We start from the raw sequence: 23,361 nt of genomic DNA, 5'->3' as shown, positions 1-23,361 counted from the left end.
GTATATACAAATGGCATCATGGATATTGCAGTGTGGTGCTTGAAGCTGTGGCAGATTATGACCTGTGGATTTGACATTCTTTCTTTGGCATGGAGGGATCACACAATGACATCAACGTGTTGCGGCAGTCTCCGGTGTTCAGCAGACTAGTGGAAGAGTATTCTCCACCATGCAACTATGAGATCAATGGCCACGAATATACCAAAGGCTATTATCTAGCCGATGGTATATATCTAAAATGGGCCACTTTTGTCAAAACAATCTCGAATCATCAGGTCTGAAGAATTCCCACTTTGCTACGCGACAGGAGGCTTGCAGGAAGGATGTCGAGTGGGCATTTGGTGTGCTTCAAGCACAATTTGCCATTGTCCGGTACCCTGCTCTAAGATGGTCTCACGACCAAATGTGGGAGGTGATGCAGGCTTGTGTGATCATGCACAACATGATCATCGAGGATGACCGCAATAATCATGCCAGGACACATGTTGGTCCCTATGAGTGTGAGGGCCCTCTTGCGGAGGTTGATCATGAGTTGCCTGCAGATTTTGCTGATTTTCTCGCCATGCACGCAGAGATCCGTGACAGCAATGTTCATGATCAACTTCAAGCTGATCTCGTTGAGCATTTGTGGAGGATGAAAAGAAATACCGTGGCACCTTGACCTTGATCTAGCATCTAGCCCTATTTGTTTACTTGTTTTGTTGTTTGTTGTATTTTAATTTGAAAACAATCCTCGCAAACATTTTTATTCACGTGCTATATTTGATAAATGGTTCTGTGTTAAAAAAGAAGTATCTTTAATGTTTGGGGGCGGCGTTTGGGGGACGCGGCTGGGGAGCGACGTCCCCCAAACGCGTCACGAACAAAACACGTTCTCCAAACGCTCAATCTAGCGCGGTTTGGGGGACGCGACTGGAGATGGTCTTATATTTTCTAATAATAATGCAGTAATGAACAGGACCGTTCCGCTGGTCTTGAGCAAGAAGCAACCGCTTTGGAAACCAAGTCAAGTCGGTTTGACAATTGTGGAACGGTGTGCACGTGAGCTGAAATTAAACGACACGTAGAGGAGAGGACTCCATGTCGGTATCTATCTACCGACGAGACGGATGAGCGATGCACAAGTCTTTCACGTAACCAGCCAGAGTCCAAAGGAATCGCGCGAGCGCTAGCAGAGTCCGGAGCGCGCACGGCTCGCCTAGTAGCAGTACTGTACACGGGCGGGCGGGCGGCTACCGGGCGAGGCGGGCAAAGCGGCGGCTGGGACGAACGGCAGCCATCCAATCGCATCTGATCTCTCTTTCCTAGTCGGAAAGTAAATCAGGAAATTAAAACAACAAAATCAGTTGTGAGATTAGGCGTAGTAATTTCCGGTGGCTTAGTTGGCTGCTGCTAACTCGTATCCGCCCCGGCTGCCCTAGCAGTAGTACAAGTTCCCAACGTGTCGCGTCTCCCTTTCGCTTCGCTCCCACTTCTCCCCCAACCCAAACCCATCTCGCACCTCGTCTCGTCCCCATCGTCTTCGCCACTGGACACGACCGCAAACCCTAGGCGCCGCCGCCCTCCCAGGCCCCCAGGTACGCCCGCCTTCCGCCGCCGCCGACCACCACCACCCCCTCGCCATCGCCGTCCGCCTCTCCGGCACGTTCCTGTTTTTTTTTTTTTGTTTGTTTCGGTTTCGTGCGCGAGCGGGCGGATTTCCCGGCGATTTATTTCCGTCGCGATTGGATCAGGGGTGGTAGCAAACCAGGAGGAGGAGGAGATCGGAAGGAAAGCGGATTTATGTCCCAGCGAGGGGACAGGGGCGAGGGCCACGCGAGGAGACCCGCCCGCTCTACCAGCTTCGGCCAGGGACACCGCGGAGGCGGGGTCGGCGGCGCCGCGAGCAAGGGCGGCGGGGGCCCCTCTGGCGGCCAGCCTCCCCTATCATCGAACCGAAGGTACGCCACCACCCCCTCCTCCTCCTTCCCTGATGACGATTTATTCGGCGCTGCTGCCGCCTGCCTGCCTGCGTGATTCGATCCTGCGGCTAGGGTTTTGACGGATCTCGATTGCAGCTTCGGGAAGCCCCGCAATGGCCACGGCGGCCACCAGAGGGTCGTGAACCAGCCAGACACCACCGGCTTCCAGCCCGCACCGGCGCCAGGGCCCCTGCAGACGCCGCCGACGCAGCGCCCTCCCGTACCGCAGAGCGCGCCTGTGCACGTTCCGGCCGCCGCACCGCGGCCACAGCACCATGGTATGCGATTCGGCAAACCCATCCTGCTCTGTTGTGGTGCATTGCAATTGTAACCAAGCAAAACCACGACATAACATGTTTTTGTTTTGTTTCGTTTTGCAGATTCTTCGTCCGCGGCTCAAGCGGCCCCCATGCCACCCGCCACCGAGAATCCCACCTACATACCCATCCCCAAAAACATCCCTCGTGCCGCCCCCAAGGCGCCACCCAAGAATATACCCGCTCCTCAGGGACCACCCAAAGGTTTGCTTCACTCTTCTTCCCACGCTTTAGAGATCATGATAATCATAACTAATGATGGCTTGATGAGTGAGTCTGTGGGAGCAGTGGAGACCTTCTGTAGGTTGTTGTTTGCATTTGGATATGCCTTGTAACCTTCTTCTGCTTTCTTCTTTTCAGGAGAATCATCAAAGGGATTTAACTTGCAGTTCGGCAGTATAAACATGAACATGAATGCTGTCCCGGTATGATGTCTTTTGCAGCTTGCGTCTCTGAATTCAGTTTCTCAAGTTTATGCTCTTTTTTTTTCCGACTTATATCCCTCTAATTTCCATTGAATTTTTTGTATAGCAATTTCCCGCTAGGACAAGCTCAGCTCCTCCAAATTTGGATGAGCAGAAGCGTAATCAGGTATCTTCTCCTTCACCTGCACAACTCTTTCTTGCTTCTTCTATCTTATTACCTATGCCTAGCCAATTATTACTTGTTAGACGCAGTTTTTTTTTCTGGATGTACCTGTAATAACAGGTTCTGAAAAACCTATTATATTCCTATGAATTATCTAACTTCTGGAGCATTTAACAAGTGATGTTCTTTTGCTCAAGTCTTTTTGCATTGTATTGGTTGTCATCATTTTAAGGTTTCAACGTTGTAATAGAATGTATTGTAATGCCATGTTTCTCTTCTGGTTCAGGTACTTCCGGAGGTACTTAAGGCTGCACCTTCTATACCACCACCCGTAAAACAGCCGCATCCTCCACCACAGCAGCAGCATCCTCCGCAGCCGCAGCATCCTCCGCAACCGCGGCAGCAGCATCCTCCGCAACCCCAGCAGCAGCATCCTCCGCAACCACAGCAGCAGCATCCTCCACAACCACAGCAGCAGCAGCCCCTTTCACAGCAACAGCAAACACGGAAGGATGCTCTTGGCCCTAGTCAGCCTAATGCTGTGAACACTCATCTTCCATCCCAAGTGAAGAGAGATGTGCATGTTTCTCCATCAGTGCCGAATGTTGCACCACCGAGACCCACTGTTCAACCTATGCCTGGGATGCCCATCTCCTCGATGCATTTTCACCATCAACAACCACAAGTCCCGGTACAGTTTGGTGGTCATAATCAGGGCGTTGTGCCTAGCTCAATCCAGATGTCTATGGGAATGCCTGGTGGCAATGCGTCCCAGGTTCAGCAGCATATGTATGTCCAAAATATGCAGCAACATCAAATGCATCAGCAAATGTTGCATCAAGGACAACCTATGATGTTTCCGTCAGTCGGTGGTCATCAACTCACTCCTCAGTTGGGCAATGTTAGTTTGAACATGGCTCCGCAGTATCCTCAGCAACACCAGAAACAGCTTGTTGCTCCTCGCAAGAATGTCATCAAAATTATTGATCCAATTACTAATAAAGAAGTGAATCTTGGGCAGATGGCTTCATCTAATGTAGCGCCACAAACCCAGCAAGTCAGTGGCTATGCAGCTCAACCTATGGCCTACTTTCCTCAGCAGCAGACCTCGTATAACCAGTCAGGTATGTATTACCCCGGCACCACCGGTGTTGGCCAGGTTCCCGCTGGATCACAGGCTCGGTATAGTTATCAGACCACTCAAGCTGGTCAAACAATTCCTTTCGCAAACCCATCTATGTCAAATGCCGCTCCTGCCAGTCACAAGGACAACATATCTGGTCATGCAGCATCTATTCATCCTCAGGTCGCAGGTAAATCACAAATTGGTTTGCACATGGAGAAACCTGTTGCCCCGGTCAAGATAACTGTACCGCCAGCTAAATCTGATCCACCTAAGTTAAGGGTGACTGAGCATGTGGTACCACATCAACAGAAGGATAATATTGTTCTTTCTGGGACTATGGGTTCAAATGCTCCAGTTAGCGAGGAGAGTAAAGCACAATCTGTCACAGAGAAGCTTTCCCAGGAGAGTAAAGCACCATCTGTCACAGAGAAGCATACCAGGGAGAGTAAAGCACCATCTGTCTCAGAGAAGCATTCCAAGGAGAGTAAAGCGCCATCTGTCACAGAGAAGCATCCCACTGTGGTAACTCAACCCTCACCGATTCTAGCTACAAAACTAGAAAATGATACTGTGACATATCCTACTACAAATTTGCCCTCAGTTTTGTCCGGAGCTGATGGAAAGAGCAAAGAAGCCATTCAAAAAACCGATTCTATTAAGGATAACAAGAAAAACACGAGTAGAAAGGACACAAAGATTTTGCCGCAACAACCACAGGTATTTTTGCCCCTCTTCTTTTCCTAGCACTGTTTTTTGCGGTTTTGCACTTGATTTTTGTGCTTAACATGCTCCATATTGCCTTCATTCAGTCAGCTTCATCTGCTGAAGAGTTCAAGGGGCAAACTTCCGTGAAGGTTGGAGATGATGGGGTTGATCACACGGAAACTAAGAGCTCCAGTAGTAAAGAGTTGGATTTAACCAGCACAGCCTCAGGCTTAACAGCTGCAACATCTGAAATTAGTGTTTCTCAAGTTCTTGGTCTAAGTGAAGCTGACAACCCATCAGTAAACGGTATGCACTCTTTTTGTTTTGTTTTGAAGTCAAATGAAAATTATCGTTGCATTGCATGCTTCCGTTTTCCTGACATGTTGCATTGCCAGTTGCCAGTGTTCCTCCCACAGATATCAGCTCTGCAAAATTATCCTCTGTGATTACTGGGGAGCCCCAAGCAGTAGAGAGCCTAGGCGTTGCAGCTGTTGAATCTGAAGAGAGTGGAATAACTCCACAAATTTCACCAGAAGTTAGTGATGACAAAATTTTGTCTGATTCTACTGAAAATGAGTCACATGAGTGCACGGCAGACTTAGCTGAACAGGCATCAGCGGTTCCGAAGCCTGATAATTCAGATGCAGCATCTTGTGTACCTGACTCGCAAGAGCTAGCAAAAGAGTCCACAGCATCTATACTAGATGAACACAGTTTAACAAATAGCTCACTTAAGGATACTGAAACTTCATCAGCTTTTGTCGATGTCAGTGATGTGTCTGGGGCCAATTCTGTAACTTCATCAGAGTCTACCATCCCAAGTGGCAACGATAAAGATAACAGTAGTATTCCGGAAACAATAGTTTCCAGTAATACTCCTGGCACGTTACCTGTGAATCAATCAGTTGCATCTGAGGAGGAAGGGAAACATGCAGATGGAGTGATGGATCAACCAAGTGCTGATCAATCAAGTGCTGCACCAACAGGTTCTGTCCGACCCTTATCAAGGGAAAAACCTACCGCGGAACTCACTCGAACAAAGTCGGCTTTCGGAAAGAAGAAAAAACGGAAGGAAATGCTTTCCAAAGCTGATGCTGCTGGGACTTCAGATCTTTATAATGCGTACAAGGGACCAGAAGAGCAGTTAGAAGGTATTGCCGCAGCAGAGGGTGCTGATAGATCGTCAATGGTTGATGGAACACACGTGCCACCTGAGGGATCAGAAAGAGAGGGCAATGTGTGTGACGATGATGGAAAGAAAAAGGTTGAGCCTGATGATTGGGAAGATGCAGCAGACATTTCCACTCCAAAGCTGCAAGGTTCAGGCACTGGAAACCAGGCTAGTGCCCCACAAGTGCCAGAGTCAGATACAAATGAAATTAACGGCCGTAAGAAATATACACGTGATTTTCTGCTCACTTTTGCAAATCAGATTTATGGTCTTCCTGTTGGCATCCGAATGGATGCTGCTACTAGCGCTCTGTTTAAGGATTTGGCAGGAAAGTCCTATGTTATTGATCGGGAACCTCACCAAGGTCCTGGACGGGGATCTGATAGACCAACATCTCGCGGTGATCGCCGTGGTCCTGCTATGGATGATGATAAGTGGACAACAAAATCAGGTGTTCCTTTCAGTCCTGGTCGTGATGCCCACATGGACGTGAACGGTCCAGCAATGAATTACCGTGGTGCCCCAGGAGTCAATCATGGTGTTTTAAGGAATCCGCGTGGTGTTCTTGTGGGACCAATGCAATCCATTGCACCTCAAGCAGCTCGCAGTGGCTCTGATGCAGATAGATGGCAGCAAAGGGGTCTGATCCCATCTCCTGTTACACCAATGCAGATAATGCACAAAGCAGAGAAGAAGTACGTAGTTGGCAATGTTTCTGATGAGGAGCAGGCAAAGCAGAGGCAGCTGAAATCAATTCTCAATAAACTGACCCCCCAGAACTTTGATAAGCTGTTTGAACAAGTCAAAGAGGTGAACATCGACAATGTGTCAACTCTTACTGGGGTCATTTCGCAGATATTTGACAAAGCTTTAATGGAACCAACTTTCTGTGAAATGTATGCCAACTTCTGCTCACATCTGGCTGTTGTTCTGCCAGACTTTAGTGAGGACAATGAAAAAATTACATTCAAGAGATTGCTGTTGAACAAATGCCAAGAGGAGTTTGAGAGAGGCGAAAGAGAAGAAGCTGAAGCAGATAAAACAGAGGAGGAGGGTGAAGTTAAGCAAACCAAAGAGGAAAGGGAAGAAAAAAGAGTTAAAGCTCGAAGGCGCATGCTGGGAAACATTAGGTTGATTGGAGAATTGTACAAAAAGAGGATGTTGACAGAGCGCATCATGCATGAGTGCATCAAAAAATTGCTGGGAAATTATGAGAGTCCGGACGAGGAGAACATTGAAGCACTATGCAAATTGATGAGTACAATTGGAGAGATGATAGATCATCCGAAGGCTAAGGAACATATTGATGCATATTTTGATAGAATGCGTAGCTTGTCAACTAGTCAGCTCATATCTTCTCGTGTTAGATTCTTGCTGAGAGATTCAATCGATCTCAGGAAGAACAAATGGCAGCAAAGGCGTAAAGTGGATGGCCCCAAGAAGATTGATGAGGTTCACAGGGATGCAGCTCAGGAGAAACATGCTCAGTCAAGTAGGTTAGCTCGTGGTCCAAGCATGAATTCTGCTCCAAGAAGAGGGGGAATGGAGTATAGCTCCCGTGGCTCGGCAGCACCATTGGTATCCCCAGGTCCTCAGCAAAGAGGCCGGGGTTTCGGTAACCAGGATATCCGGTTTGATCAGGATAGGCATCACGACAATAGAACTGTTCCTCTTCCTCAGCGTACTGTCAAGGACGAAACCATCACTCTTGGACCACAAGGTGGCCTGGCTAGGGGCATGTCTTTAAGAGGGCAGCCACCGGTATCAAATGCTGAGCCTCCTAGTGTTCTTGACCATCGCAGGATGGTAACCAGTCCTAATGGGTATAATTCAGTGGCTTTGACCGGAAGAGAGGACACTAGCTCGAGAATTCCAGATCGAACCTCTGGGAGGATAGCACCTGCTACACCGTCTGCTGGTTCTTCAAACAGACCTGCCAGCCAGGATGGCCGCTCTGGAAATAAATCATACTCCGAGGAGGATCTGAGAGAGAAATCTATTGCAGCCATCCGGGAATATTATAGGTAATACATTTAAACCTCTATTGCAGCATATTTCTTCAGTATGCACCAGACTTTTAACTTCTGCTGCACATTTTTACCCTTTAAAGGTGATCCCTGTGTTCTTACTATCTCAGGTTATTATATTTTATTTGAATAAATACATCATAATAATGCGGTAGTATCGGCAACTGTGAATATTTGGATTACTCTTATTTGTGAGACTAGTACGTGTCACCATTTTACTACATTGCTTGCTATTCTCTTTTTGCTTCCTGCCACTTATTTTTCACGTCTCTGCAAATTTCGAAATTTATTTCGCTCAAAAGTTCCAATTAGTGGGGCTGTGGTGGCAATCCATATTGTCAAGTGTCCAAATTCAAACACCTTAGAAACAGAAATGATACAATATACAGATAGGCTACCACAAAATGGGAGCTTATATTACCACTTCTAATAATATTTCTCCAATATTATATTTATGATTCTCATGTAACGGTTATGATCTTTATTGTGTGCTCTTGTTTTGTTGAGTATCCTCATTCTTCATTGCTAAGTTATCAGGCTCTCTCTGTGTTATCAGAAAACGTTTTCGGTATATCTTGTGCTAACATGCGACTTGTTTTGGCAGCGCGAAAGATGAAAAGGAGGTTGCATTGTGTATTGAAGAATTGAATGCTCCGAGCTTCTATCCTTCTGTGGTATCGCTTTGGGTAAATGATTCCTTTGAGAGAAAAGATGTGGAAAGAGAGTTGTTGGCAAAGCTCTTTGTTGGCCTTTTCAATGGTGGATATAATTTATTGAGCAAGCCTCAACTCATTGAGGGGTAAGTGTTTTGCTTCTGTTTCTTCTCTTTTTTTTTCCCTCACTGCTCATTCCTGTTCACTAGTCTGTGCTGACTATACAAATATTTCCAGCCTCTCGTCTGTTCTTGCTTCATTGGAAGACGCCCTAAGTGATTCTCCAAGGGCATCGGAGTATCTTGGACGGCTTTTTGCAAGGTTTGTGCTGGAAAACATATTGCTTTTGCAAGACGTAGGTAGATTGATTGAAGAAGGTGGCGAGGAACCAGGATACCTTGTACGTGAAGGCATTGCAGCTGAAGTCCTTGGGGCAGTTCTAGAGTCCATCAGAATAGAGAAGGGGGATTCGTTCGTGAAGGAGGCCAAGATAGGCTCCAATCTCAAGTTGGAGAATTTCAGACCACAGCATCTAAAGAGATCAAAGCTGGATGCCTTCATGCAGACATAAGCTTTTCTACTAGGTAAGTCGTTCTAGTAGTATCTTAGAAGAGGATACCAGTTAACTTTTTTCTGAAACTCCAATACTCTAGAATATTCAGCTACATACAGCAACGAGTGTCATAGTGTAGAAGTACAAGGTTCTAACCTACCCTCTTTGATCAACAGCTTAACAATTTATGGGTGTTGTCGCCAAGGAGTCCATGTCTTTGCACCCAGCCGCCTTTTTGATCGAACAACTGCAAATACTGCCATCAGATGCTTGCCCCAAGCTGCTACACAACTATTGTATTCGAGCTCGTCCTGTGGAGATGATGTATTCCATTCTGTTCAGACTTGTTACTGGTGGTAAATCATTGTTGCGGATGGGCACTGGCAGCCATTGCTGACGCAGGTAGCTGGGTGCCATTTCGAGTTGGCTCCTAATGAGTCTGAGGAATATTTTTGTGATCACGAGGGTAGAGGTCAGATAACTGATATTTATCGGGAGTAGGAGGAAATAGTAGGCCCGAATTTATGCCTCCCGCCGCTTCTGACCAATATTCTTTTGTGATTAGACTTAATAGTTGGTTAACTTGGCGGCATTTTCCTCATAGCCAGACTCTCCTACTGTGAATTTTGTTTATATTCCTGTAAGTTATTTGTGTCCCTTGCGCCCTACTTGATGACCAATACTGACTGTTTCTCTGTGTTGCGTCTATGGATGCAAAGCGGCACCTTTTTCTGGGTTATAATTCCTGGGTACCATGCCCTTTACTCTTCTCTTTTCCTTTCTTCCCACACGAGCAAACATCATATATTCGTATGTAAAATCTCCCACCTTGCTCCTTTGGCGTTCTCAACACATCTTATTTTGAACGAAACTGACAATTTGCCATGTCTCACTGAAAAAGGTAGAATGTAACATGGAACATGATTGGGCACACTTGCCCGACCCGACTCACCATAGATACATCACCCATACCGTTGTGGTTGCACGCCCTGAGCTAGCGACTCCAACTTCGCCTCCTCGACAACAGCATGAAACCACACTAACACCAACAAAACTGTCAACCATGAAGGTTGGCGCCGCGAAGGAGCATTGAGCTGGACAACACGGTCAGTTGTCATCATCAGCACATGACTTCCCTTCTTATATCTGACTTGATAACACCGAGTGTCCCGATCAGTCGAGACTCCTGCTATGTATTCAATTTCATGATCCTAAGATCATTCTATCATAAACACATAACCAAACTGATACCAGAATTACATTATTCATTACAGTACCGAATTTAAAATCTTACATAAGTCTTACACCGTAAGCCATAAAAGGCAGTAGTTCAACAAACAACAGCGGAAACACATGGACCTACCAGTGACCCTTCTATCCGGCTCGCGGTGGCTCCCTAGTTCATCCTTCAACGCCCTTCCTCACCCCGTCGTCCACCCCTTCCCGCATAGACTCCCGACCACACATCGACGCCTCCTCTGTCTTCAGGAGGCCACCGTCACGGAGCCCATCCTTGCTGGCTTGTTCTCGCCCTATTTATGTCGCCACCCGTGTGGGAGCTCCTCCATCTCATCGACCTTGGCTTTCGCCCTGCCGCACGCCGCCACTAGGGCCCATCCCCGTGGATGCTGCGTGCAGCTAGTAACCGGCCGGCGTTGTGCGCCTCGCGACGGTGGTAGGAAGTGGAGGCGGCTGAGGAATGGCACATGGGGGATCGATGGCGACGGAATAGCACGGGGCAGCGACGGCCTAGGCAGTGCCTCCTTCTCCCCCCACGGAGATGGCCAAGGCTGAGTCGGACGCGAGGCAGACAAAAGAGGACGGTGTTGACCTCGCACGAGCATTTGAGGATTTTTATTTTTCTTCATTTATCTATTTTTATAATTTTTATGTGGAGAATTGTATCTGTGGGAGACACAAAAATATATTATGAGGTTATTTTGTAAAATGAAACTAACATTCAAGTTTTCACCTGCCATGCCATGTAGTTGTGACAGGTGGGTCAGAATAGTCAGGAAACAGTTTAACACGCCTTAGGGCATCTCCAATGGGGCGACCCAAACCGCGCCCGCGCGTCCGGATGGGTCGAGCCGGACAAAAACGCGGCCCAGCGCGGGGACGCACCGCAAAAGCGGACGGCCGCGGCGTCCGGAACGACGCAAACCCGGCCCAAATCTGGGCTAGGTTTGCGTGGCCGCGGATGGCACGCGCCGTTCGCTCGCGTCTGCGCGCTGGTCGCCTCGTCTCCCTTGGGCCCACCTGTCGGTGACCAGGGAGACTATTAAATGGGGACTGGAGGGGATCTGGCCCTCCACTCCAGTCCCCACTCCACTCCCGCAGCGAAACCGCCGCCATGGCGCCGAAGCAACGGTTCGCTTCCGGAGCCAACGACGACGAGGCGAGCAGCAGCCGCCGTCGTCCGCCGGCGCTGCGGCCTGCGGGAGGAAACCGAGGCAGCCTCCACATCGGAGAGGCCGCCCGCGGCGGCGCGGCATTGCCGCAACCGCCGCCTCTGCTGCTCGAGCCCAAGCCCGAGTCCTCGGAGGAGGACCCGGACCTCCACGCCGCGTTGCTCATCTCGGCGGCGGAGGAGGACGCGAAATGGCCGCACCTCCATGCGGCCATTCGCACCTCCGAGATGGAGGAGGCGGCCCGGCGGGAGGTCGAGGAGGCGGAGGGCTGGGAGCTCTACGCCCAGGCCCGCCAGGCGCGACGGGAGGAGGAGGAGGCGGCGTGGCGGAAGGAGGACAGGCGACGCGCCGACGAGGAGCGCCGCGAGGAGCAGCGGCGGCAGGAGGCCAGGCGCCGCGCGGGCACCGGCGGCGCCGGAGGCCAGGCGCCGCGCACGGAAGGAGAGGGCAGCAGCGCCTCGGGGAGGAGGCGGCGCTCCGTGCGCCGCCGCAGCCTCGGGTGGCTCCGGACCCCCACTCGGCCTGGGAGGAGGCCCTGTGGTCTCCGTGGCCGGAGTCCCCGGCGCGGTCGAGCCACAACAACGCCTCGCCGCTCGGGGACGTCGTCCACGAGGACGACGTCGCCGACGACGCCCACAGGGGCTAGGCGGCGCACCGGCGGCCACCGCGCCGCCGACCAAACCCTAATAGAGGGTTTTTAGTTTAAATTTAAAAGCCCATATAGGGACTTCTTTTGTTAGTTTTATTTGCCCAAAATAGGGTATGTATAAATTTGCCCAAAATAGGGCATATGTTGAATGAAATTTCGTTTTAATTTGCCACTTTTTTTTTTGTTTTCGTGTTTCTCCGGTTATGCGATGCGTCCGCGCATTGGGCGCAGCGCGCGACCCAAATGGACACGCTGACGCGGCCACACAAACGGCCCAACCGGACGGCCCAGCGCGTCCGTTTGGGTTGCCCCGTTGGAGATGCCCTTAGTAATGAAATTAGTGCTCTTGGTCACCCATGTCCTAAGAGCATCTCCAGCCGCGTCCCCCAAAGCGTCCCCCAAAGCGATTTGGGGCGCGCCGGACAGAAAATGCGTTCCAGCCGCGTCTCCCAAAACCCTTTTTTATCCGGCGCGCCCCCATTCGGTGTCCGGCGCCCCGAGCCCGTCCCCGTCCCATAGGGGACGCACCGGGCACGCCGGACACAACGAAAAGCGAGGCGGGGAGTGGCGGGGCCGACCCGTCAGCGGCACAGTTAATTTTAACCTAACCGTCGCCTACCTCGCGACGGAAGTTATTCGCGCGCAGTGACACACGGCGGCATCTTTGCCTTAATGGCGACGGAGGGGTAGGCGAGACGTCTCGTCGGTGCTACGCCGACGAGACGCGTCGCCGGCGTGCGCACGCCACCGCCCGTTCCCGCGCTTTCTTCCCGCCTCTTCTCGCTTGTTGCCGCGCTTTCTTCCCGACGCCGGCGTCTATAAAAGGCCTCCCGGCTCAATGGTAGCCACCACACCCCGCCGGCAACAAATACAGCCCTCGTCGCTCCACCGCCGTCTCCTCCACCACCAGTAGCAATGGCGAACCGCCCCGGCGCTGGCCACTTCCCTCCACCGCCGTCCCCTCCACTTGCAGGCCCGGAAACGCAGGTCGACACCGACCCCTCAGCAGCAGCCCGGGAAGAGCGATGGCGTGCACACCGTAAGCAGCGGCGGGAGGCAATGCGGCGAAGAGCCCGCCGGCGGCGGGAGGCGGCGCAGCGGCAGATCTGGCGGCGTTCGCGCCCATGGCCCCGCTGCTGGCGAGGCCGCGGCGGCAGCAGCGTGGCGCAGAGCAAAGCAGACGCCACCGTTGCGGCGTCGACGCCTCGACTCTACGGGGAGGCGCGACGGTGCCGTGCACGGCGGAGATGGAGCAGCGGTGGCGAGGAGCGCCCGGCCGCCGCGGTGAGCGGGAGGCGCCGTACCGTGAACGGCGGGAGGCGATCGAGCGCCGGCGGCGGGAGTCGATCGAGCGCTAGCATCACCGGCGGTGGAGGAGCGTCATCGCCGGGAGGCGGCGCCGAGGGCGATACGGGGAGGCGGGCGGACCTGTTGGCGGCGGAGGTCGCCGTGTTGGCGGCGGTGATGATGGAGGCGCCAACAGATGTGGAGGAGGAGGCGCCAATGGAGGAGGAGGAGGCCGAGGCGGAGGAGACCGAGGTGGAGGACGACGACGACGATGAGTTCGAGTGGTCCGACGACGGGCCGCACCCGGACGAGACAGGCCCGATCGCAACGCGCGCTCGTCGAGTCCTTCGAGTCGGAGAAGAAGCTCCGGTGACGACGCCCGTGCCCGCGAAGAGGCGCGCAGATTCGTCGCGCCGTCGAGCTCTCCCTCCGTGCGGCCCGGCGGGGAGGGCGGAGGAGGACGCGCGGCGGGAGCGGCACCGTCTGGCCACCGCCGAACGCAAGGAGAGGAGGCGCGCGCAGGAGGAGCTGCGGCGTAGGGGAGGCGACGATGGGGCGGGGCCATCGAACGCACCGCCGGGCGGTCAGTAGTCTAGGTTTAGATGAAATCTAGCCGTTTTCATTCAAACTTTGTAATATATAATCAAAATTGAATGAAAACCTTTATTTTCGTGTACCAATATTCATTTGGGGCCGGCGTTTGGGGGACGCGGCTGAGAAGCGACGTCCCCCAAAGGCGGCACGAACATAACACGTCCCCCAAACGCTCGATCCGGCGCGCTTTGGGGGACGGGTTGGGGGACGCGGCTGGAGATGCTCTAATAGTAGTAGTCATGTGACGGTATTTTTTTTATCAGTTACTTGGCAATAGCCGTACAAGAAATCTGCTACTCCTAGTACCTTGGTTCCTACACTGGTCAACTACACGCCCCAAACTCAGCTTCCCCCAACCGCCGGCCGCTCCGACCACACGAACACGATGTCCTCCGACCACACGACGGCGTCCCAATCGCCGCCCCCAAACGCCGGCGCTTCTACGCCGCTCCCGGAGGCCGAGGCCCCTCCTCTGCTCCTGCTCCCGCTCCCGGAGGCGCATGCGTCCCTACCCGTCCCCGACGAGCTCCTGGAGGAGATCTTCCTCCGCCTCCCCACCGCCGCCGACCTCGCCCGCGCCTTCACCTCCTGCACCTCCTTCCGCAACGTCGTCGCTCCCATCTCCTCCCGCAACGTCGTCGCTCCCCTCTCCTTCCTGCGCCGCTTCCGCTCCCTCCACAACCCCCCCGTGCTCGGCTTCCTCCGTGCCGAATTCTACCCCGCGCAGTCTCCCCACCCCTCCGCCGCTGCCGCCCACGCCCTCGCGCAGGCCGCCGACTTCGCCTTCGCCTTCCTCCCCGACCACGCCGGCTGGAGCCCCCGCGACGTCCGCCACGGCCGCGTCCTCTTCTCCGCCGTCTCGCTCGCCGAAGGCCGCGGCGACTTCATCGATGCCACCTCCAACACCTTCGTGGAACTCGTTGTCTGCGACCCGCTCTCCCGCCGCTACATCCGGATCCCGCCCGTGCCCGAGGACCTAGCCGCCTCCGTCCAGCGCAGCGGCATGCTGGATTTCGAGCCCTTCTTCGCTCCAGCCAGCCGCGAGGACGACGAATCCTCATTCGGACTCATCTGCAAGGTGCTCTGCGAAAACAAGGTCGCCGTCTTCCTCTTCTCTTCGCGCACCGGCAAATGGGGAAGCGTCCCACACCACGGGCTGGACGATCTGTCCAACGAGGTCGTGGACGCGCTGTACGCACGCTGTGGCCTGCACCGGCGCCATTACGCGCACGGCTGCTTCTGCTGGGTGTTAGAGTGGATGGACAAGCTGCTCATGCTCGACACGCGTGGGATGGAATTCTCCATTCTGGACCTCCCGCCCAACAGCCACGGGGGACGGCTCGCCATCGTCGAGGCGGGAGAAGACACCATCGGGCTGTTAAATATCGGTATGCGCACTCTCGACTTCTACAGCAAGGTTTGGCGCAACAGAAGTGGAGGAGGCGCCAAGGAGTGGCAGCACACCACGATGAACCACCCCTTGCCCAACTATCACTGGTGCATCATAGGTGCAGACGAGGAGTACTTGCTGCTAAGAGGGATTTCACTAGACTGGCCCTGGTTCGGAAGCTCTTCACAGGAGAGGCCAGATATAGAGTATTTTGCGTTTGAGATCAAGACATCGCTGCTCGAGCGGATACATGTCTGCAAGCACAAAATGATGCATGCGCACCTGTATAGAGGTTTTCCACCGTTACTGTCTCCACCAAGCATATGAAGTAAGCTTGCTACTGTAACCTTCCTTTATGTTCTTCAGCCTTTTGGAATCACTAGATGTTGTTGATGTGATTTGCCATCCTTATTATAACGGAATCAAACTAGGTATTGCAGTCCTGCTTATTCTTGTGCAAAAAACTAGCTATTCCGGAGACGAAATTTTACACTAGCAGTCTCAGGTTTGCAACAACATCACCACTTCTGGATCGCGGCCATGCCATCTAGCATATGCCAACCATGTATCTCATAAGCTCTCGATTAAACCTGACGTGTACTATATGTCAGCTATGCATCTCATGTACTCTTTATTAAAGCTGACTTGGGTAGACAATAGCAAGTACTATTGCTTACATATCTATTAATGAATTCCATACTATATTAATTAACTCAAAGACATTTGTTTATGTTTCTATCCACAAGAATTAAACAGTATAAACTGAAATGAACATCAATCCCCATGCTCTCTCTTGAGGTGCACTGGGAACAAGGCTAGCCTTGGTCTTTTCATGAGAGTAACAGGGTTGGGGTATAATATAAAGTGTGTAGTAGAAGTGCACAAATCGGCCTATAGTTTGGGCAGAAAAAAGAATTCCAAATGACCCATGTTTCCTATATAGGCTTCCAATGGAGTACTAGCTACACATATTGTTTTTGGTTTAATTCCAACATAAGCATTTTTCTGGCTTCGATAATTCTTATGACACATAACCCTCCCTTCAAGGATGAGGAACAACCATACTATTAAAAGGAAAGGGTACAGTGAAATTATATTCTGCAAAGATGTATGTAGAAAATTTGGAAACTTTTCTGAAGTCTGATGTTTTATGTTACAAGTTTATCATGTGTTGTTCCAGAAGTCCATATTGTGCTTTTCCATGAGCATGTTTCCAACAAGTTTTATGTACTGTTCAGAATCTCAGGGTTGTGCAGAATCCCATGATAGAATGTGTTTCTTTTACTTGCAAGTTAACTATCTTGGCGCATTCAGATATTTATAACATGATTTAAATCGTATGATTCTTAGTGATAACTCTAATATTTTGTAGGTGTGCTCTTGTTACACATCCAGCAGGATTTATCAAGGGGAAAAACACTGCATATCAACATCTGTATAATGACTTGACTATAATAGAAGACGTCAGTCACTACTGACACTGAGGTGAATGGGAGCTAAGGACCATTTTTTGGTTTTGAGAGAGAGGGAGCTGATGAGTTTGGAAAGGCTGAACTTGAACAGTGGGATTTCCTCATGAATGAGTTGCACGAAATTCAACTACTCTATGGGGGGTGGGGGAGCATGGTATATTTCTTGGGGCTTAGAAAAACATGGTCTAAACCTCTATACGGCAAGATTACTTTGGTGGTTCATCCAAGAATATGGATGTTTGGAAGGGCAAATTGCCTCTGAAAATATCATGACCTTCCAGGCAGTATTCTGATGGTAGTTCAGTTGGCACATAGGCAGTGGCCAGGAAATATTAAATTCTCTGTGAAGCGAAGGAGAATGCTAATCACGGTATCTTCATTTGTGGGCTAACTTAGAAGATTTTTTTTTTTTATGGAATAGACAGTTCATTTTCCTTTGTAGTTTTTTCTACGACTTGACTACACCAGGGAGGAATGGAGGTGAAGGGGAACCTGGTGATTGGATCTGGTGTTCGGTTTGGAGACTTTAACCTGGACTTTGTGGAGCATTTGGAGTAAAATGTCTATGGAGAGTAAACTAATAAAGACCAATACTTGTTGCATAAGCAGAAGCTGAGATCCTGGCTGGATTATGTGATCAAGCTGCTCTTGTGGAGAAGGCAAAATGGCTTGACAGGAAGTGGTCATCTAATTTTGTCCCGAAGTCTTTAGTTTGCGGTTCTGCAGTGTGATCTTGTTGGTATACTCTACTGGTATAATAGATGTGGCTTTATTCTGTTTTTCATGCTTGCGTGTTGTGGGTCTCTGAACTTGTTTCTTTGAGTTAACAATCTGGGGCTTTTCCCTTTTGTGTAAGAAGACATCAGCTACTACTCCCTGTGATGACATCGACGTGTAGTTTGATTAGCTACTGTTTGTCCAATTGCATCCCTATAAAGATCGAAAGAAATAATGAATTGAGTCCTTTTATAACTAGCTTGTGTCTGCCAGCTGCCACTCTTCTTTTCCAAGTTCTGCTCTTAATATGCTAATCGACACCTATGATTCCGGGGCTGCTATGGATGATAGAACTTAGCAATTTGATAATACCTTCTGTGGGACAAAGGACTGCTGAAGTGTTGGTAGATTTTATTGAATGCAGAGAGCTTTTCGGTGATAGGCGTTGGACTGACCATCATTGCCTTTTATTTGAGATAGCTGTCCAAGAACTGGTCTAAGTTTGGCCTAACATTGGCCTAGTTTCAGTATTCCACTGTGCATGGTTGTCATTTCGGCAGAGCAGCTTCAGTTATCTGCATCTTTGTAACCTCTGTGCTCAGAAGATTGAGAGAGATAGGACTTGCTCCAGGGTAGCAGGTGTTGTTAAGGGTGGGGGATGGCTTAAAAGGAAGGCGACAAAAAGATGGTACTTGTGATATGAATCCCATAATCATCTAACAGTGGAATTATCAAGTGGAATATATAAATCTTGATTTGTCCTTGAACCTGGATATTTCATCGAAGTTTTGCCTGTTCCAAATATACTGTAAAAAATGTCCTGTGGTCTGAAACGCCTTTGTGCGAGTTGATCCACCATGCATTTGTGCTGAAAATAATATTTTGCACCTAGCTTGTAGAAAAGGTTGGATGACGTCCTGAATTACAACTGTTTTTATTGTTTCATACTATATAAAATCTCGCAGGGTCAGAACATCTCGCTGAGTAGGAACGTGTAGTTGATTATGTAACTAACTATTTATGTTTTTCTCCCTTTTTTTACGTATCCAGTGCCTTGGCATCCTATTTGTTTTATTTCAGAAATACTAGGAGGAACATTACTCCTCTCCTCTTGACCTGTCATTCGCTAACCCATCTTATTTGAGACATGAGAGTCCGATAAATTGGGAAACAGCTCCTTCTGTGTAGTCCCTGGGCTTGGTACGCGCAGATGAACTTGGAAGGTACGCACTGTTGTTTTATTTCTACTTTTTTATCTGTAAGAAAAGAGGCCATCTGTTGACATTAGTCAGACACGCCTATGCGCATGTGACCTCCAATTATGAATCCAAGATTTAATATTCGTAGTTAGCGATACTTCTACAACTAACCCTGCCTACAATCCAGCATCTGCTTTGATTTACTGTTTAAATGTTTAAACCCTCCAAGATTTAGCTAATCAAGTAGGATATGGATTCCAACTTGTCAGAACTTTTACAAGTTAGATAAAAGGTTCTGATCCAAACAGAACATGGGCCGTGTGATATGTAAACAAAATGTTATCAGAGCTAATCCTAGGAAATTGAAGCCTGCCGTCCAACTATAGTTTATTTGCACCGTGTTCGGGTGAGAAGGATTATATGAAGGTTTTTTAGGATTAGTTTAGTTCAGTTCCCCAAATTATAATTTACGCCTTATTTAGCCAATCTATGGATGAATTGCGCTGTGTTTAGCCAGTATTACTTCAGTATTCTTTCATGCGAAAAAAAAAATCATCTAAAGAAGTTTAAATATCCAAACCTTGTCGAGTTCTGCTGTAAATGTACACCAGCTACAATTTGATGGGTCTTATGACCTTTTGCCTGTCCACGTTACTTTGACAATGGTCTCTCATTTTATAACCAGCTTATGTCTGCTAGCTGTCCAACTGCATCCCTGTCAAGATCTAACATTTGATAGTACCTTCTGTAAGTGTTGGTAGGTTTGTTGGAGTGCAGAGAACTTCATTCGTGATAGGCATCAAGACTGGTCCGTCATTGCCTTTTATCTGAGATAGTTGTCCAAGAACTGGTCTAAGTTTGGCCTAAAATTGCCTAGTTTCAGTATCTTACTATGCAGGGTTGTCATTTCGATAGAGCAGCTTCAGTTATTTTCATCTTTGGAACCTCAGTTCTCAGAAGATTCAGAGAGACAGGGACTTGCAGGGTAGGGAGGTGTTTTTTTTTTTGCGGGAAAAAGAGATATATTAAGCCACAGATAGGTTACAATCGTTTGCAATCGCCAAGGCGATATCCTGGGGAACATTGCTCAACCAAAAGCCAGTTCTCCCTTGGATCCTACCTAGCTTAGCTAGTTCATGGCTCACAGTGTTAGCCTCACGGCCAATCTTCACGATTTTTACATCTCTTTCTCTAAAGAGCTCTCGGATTATATTAATTCTGAATGCATACGCTGAAGTATTAGGTGTGGTCTCTAGGATCAGCTCCACCGCTTCTGCACAATCAGACTCAACGGTGAACTTCAGCGTTGTCCATTGTAGGGCTAGTCGTATTCCTTCCTCAATGGCAGCAATCTCCGCTTCAGTAGGATCAGTACATTGTTGCAACTCACGGCAAGCAGCAAAAATGACCTCACCATTGTGATCCCGAAGCACCATTCCTGTCGCTGCAGCATTGCTCGCAAAGGCTCCATCGGTGTTCAGCTTGGTCTCGCCCATCAGTGGTCTCGTCCACTTCTTCCGAACCTTTTTTCTACCATCAACACCACTCCCAGCCCTCTTAAACCCTATGTCCGAGTTGACTGCCATCTTCCCCTTGATCACATCTGCATCAGGAAATTGTTTGATCAACATAAGAGAATTTATATAACTTACCAGGAAGCGCCTAGAGCCTTCAATGGAGGGACACGGCTTGTCATGAGTCAGCTCGTTGTGGGCGTGCCAAATACGCCATATTGTCATGAGAGTTGGTACACGCTGGGTGTCCGGGATGAGCAGCAGTAGGTGGATTAGCCATTCGGATCCAGTAGGCTTCAACATAGTATCAGGTGGCAAATCCCAGACCTCAGCCATAGCTCGCCAAAGGGCACGAGCATGGGGGCAGCGGAGGAATACATGAAAAGTGTCCTCGTCTTCCTGGCCACAGATCGGGCAAAGTCCTGAAGTAGCCATGCCTCTATGAACCAAGTTCAGTTGAGTAGATAGCGCATTCCGGCAAATCTTCCAGGCTAGCACTCTGACCTTCGGCGGTACCTGACATTGCCATATCACTTTCCATGCCGGCCGCGCTCCATCAGGTCTGGAGCTAGTAGCACCTCTGTCTTGGGCTTGCATAGACAGCCCTAGACCCAATCTGTATGCACTTTTGACGCTAAACATGCCCCGTTTGTCTGGGTGCCAGGCTATGAAATCTTCTTCGTTGCGTGTTGAAGCTTTAATTTTTAGTATCTCCTTCACCTCTTCCTGGCCAAAGTACTGTTGCAGCCTTGGCATATTCCAAGTTCCGTTCTGCAATAGAAAGTCTGATACCCACCTGTACCTGCACCTTCCTTGGTTTGAGCGAGGAAGGTGGTCGCCATCCCTAGGGATCCAAGGATCACGCCAAGCTCTTATTTTTGCACCGTTTCCTACCCTCCAAATGGCTCCTTTCTTTAGCAGTTGCAACCCATACTCAATAGCATGCCACGTAGACGATCCGTTCCCTGTAAACACAGTGTCAATAAGGAAACCATTGGGGTAGTACTTCGCCTTCAGCAAACGTGCACATAGGGTGTCTGGAAACTGAATCAACCGCCACGCCTGCCTAGCCAGTAGTGCCTGGTTGAATAGACGCATGTCCCGAAAGCCCATGCCTCCATAGTCCTTCGGTCTCAACATGATATCCCAAGCCACCCAGTGTGTTTTCCTCTTTCCCTTTTCAGCACCCCACCAATATCTTCGAATCATCTTAGTCAGTTCATCACAAAGTCCCAAAGGTAACTTGAAAACACTCATCACATAAACCGGAATGGCCTGTGCTATGGCTTTAATTAGGACTTCTTTAGCTGCCTGAGATTTATGGTTATCATCCCATTCCACAAGACATTTTGCTAATTTGGCTTGTAGGCTTTGGAACCTCCCTTTGCTCATCCTTCCTTCTGGGGTTGGTAGGCCCAGGTATTTAGCTTCAAACAGTTCTTGGGTAATTTGCAGGGTTGCTTTAATCTCTGCTCGCCGGCCTATAGGGCAGGACTCACCAAACATAATTGAACATTTTCCTGGATTAATGAGCTGGCCTGTACTCGCTGCATATGTGGCTAGTACTTCCTTTACCTTGTGGGCTTGACTTACTACAACTTTAAAAAATAGTAAGCTATCATCAGCAAACAGAAGGTGGGATATGCCCGGTGCACTTCTACAAATTTTGACCGGCTCGATGTCATTTGAGCCAACTTCCTTCTGAAGTAGAGTAGATAGACCGTCCGCAACAAACAAGAACAGGAATGGCGATAAGGGATCACCTTGTCGGAGGCCCCGAGAAGGCGAAAATGACTCAAGTAAGGTTCCATTGAATTTAACCTGGTATCTCACCGAGGTGACGCATGACATTATCCAGTCAATCCATCGATGAGAGAACCCCAACTTTTGCATCACTTTCTTTAAAAAATCCCAGTCCACCCTATCATAAGCTTTGGATAGGTCCAGTTTATAGGCACAGAAGTTCTTTGCCTGATTTGTATTATTCTCAATAAAATGTAGGCACTCGAAGGCAACCAAGGCATTGTCTGTTATTAATCTACCCGGGACGAAGGCACTTTGATTCATTGAGATGAGCTCCCCGAGCATTGGCCTCAACCTGTTAACCAAGCATTTGGAGATCACTTTGTAGATGACAGTGCACAAGCTAATGGGTCGGAACTCCTTAAGTGTCTCCGGTTGATCAACCTTTGGAATAAGTATGATAGCTGTGTCATTCACTCCTTCTGGCATACGTCCTGTAGCGAAGAAAAGCTTCACAGCATTAGTTACCTCTGCCTTAATGGTGGCCCAATTTCGTTGGTAAAAACGAGCAGGGAAACCATCCACACCCGGTGCTTTAAGTGGGCCAATTTGGAATAACGCATCAGCAATCTCATCCTCTGTAAATTCCAAGCAAAGCCTATTATTCATCTCTGGAGTGACCTCCAAAATTTGGTAGGGAGGTGTTAACGGTCTGTTGATCCGACAAAAAGGGTGGAAGATTGTAAATTGTGATATGAATCTCATATTTATCTAACAGAGGAATTGTGAAGTGAATCATATATTTAATTATAAAGAGTTCTCGATTTTTCGCTGAACCTGGATATGTCCTCCAAAATTTGCTCGTTCCAAATATACTGTAAAAAATGTTTGTGGTCACCTTTCGGTCAGTTTAACAACCCTATATTTATGCTGAAAATACGATTTTACCCCTAGCTTGTAGAAAAGGTTGTGTCCTGCATTTTAGTAATCACAACGTTATTTTTGTTGTTTCATAGTTAATTTTAGCACATTCCTCTAAGTGGTATCTCAAGGAGTAGGAAAATGCAATTGCCAGTTTCTGTTTTTTTCCCCATTTAAGGTATTTGGATTTAGGAAATACTAGAGGAGCCTTCCTCCTCTTTTTCTTGACATACTCCATCTTATTTGATACATCAGAGTCAGATAAATTGGGAAACAGCCCCTTCTTTGTGTAGTCCCTGGACTTGGTTTCCGCAGATAAATTTGGAAGGTACGTACTGTTGTTTTAGTTCCTTCTTTTTTTAT

General features: G+C 49.2%; 4 protein-coding genes across 4 annotated transcripts in view; 2 read left to right on the top strand and 2 right to left on the bottom strand.

Moving 5' to 3' along the window:
• The window catches only part of LOC127333120 (cyclin-D6-1), a 201,035-nt gene that overhangs the window by 101,773 nt on the left and 75,901 nt on the right, over positions 1–23,361 (bottom strand). The gene's annotated exons all lie outside the window — the stretch shown is intronic.
• LOC127333122 (eukaryotic translation initiation factor 4G) lies at positions 1,420–9,702 on the top strand. The gene is made up of 12 exons (XM_051359432.2): positions 1,420–1,577; positions 1,734–1,940; positions 2,058–2,239; positions 2,342–2,482; positions 2,639–2,703; positions 2,810–2,869; positions 3,153–4,709; positions 4,802–5,003; positions 5,093–7,892; positions 8,500–8,694; positions 8,786–9,132; positions 9,278–9,702. Exons 2-11 carry the CDS (start codon positions 1,783–1,785, stop codon positions 9,117–9,119), a joined length of 5,694 nt encoding a protein of 1,897 aa, XP_051215392.1. The 5' UTR covers positions 1,420–1,577; positions 1,734–1,782; the 3' UTR covers positions 9,120–9,132; positions 9,278–9,702.
• Positions 14,348–17,874, top strand: LOC127333121 (uncharacterized). Its single transcript, XM_051359431.2, has 2 exons — positions 14,348–15,760; positions 16,805–17,874. Exon 1 carries the CDS (start codon positions 14,428–14,430, stop codon positions 15,757–15,759), a length of 1,332 nt encoding a protein of 443 aa, XP_051215391.1. The 5' UTR covers positions 14,348–14,427; the 3' UTR covers position 15,760; positions 16,805–17,874.
• LOC139835526 (uncharacterized) lies at positions 19,846–20,769 on the bottom strand. Its single transcript, XM_071825384.1, has one exon. The coding sequence runs from the start codon at positions 20,767–20,769 to the stop codon at positions 19,846–19,848; it is 924 nt and encodes a 307-aa protein (XP_071681485.1).

The sequence above is a fragment of the Lolium perenne genome, chromosome 2 (genome assembly GCF_019359855.2).
Source record: "Lolium perenne isolate Kyuss_39 chromosome 2, Kyuss_2.0, whole genome shotgun sequence".
NCBI lineage: Eukaryota > Viridiplantae > Streptophyta > Magnoliopsida > Poales > Poaceae > Lolium > Lolium perenne.
Note: the sequence above shows the minus strand (reverse complement) of the source record. Positions and strands in the feature narration are given on the sequence as shown.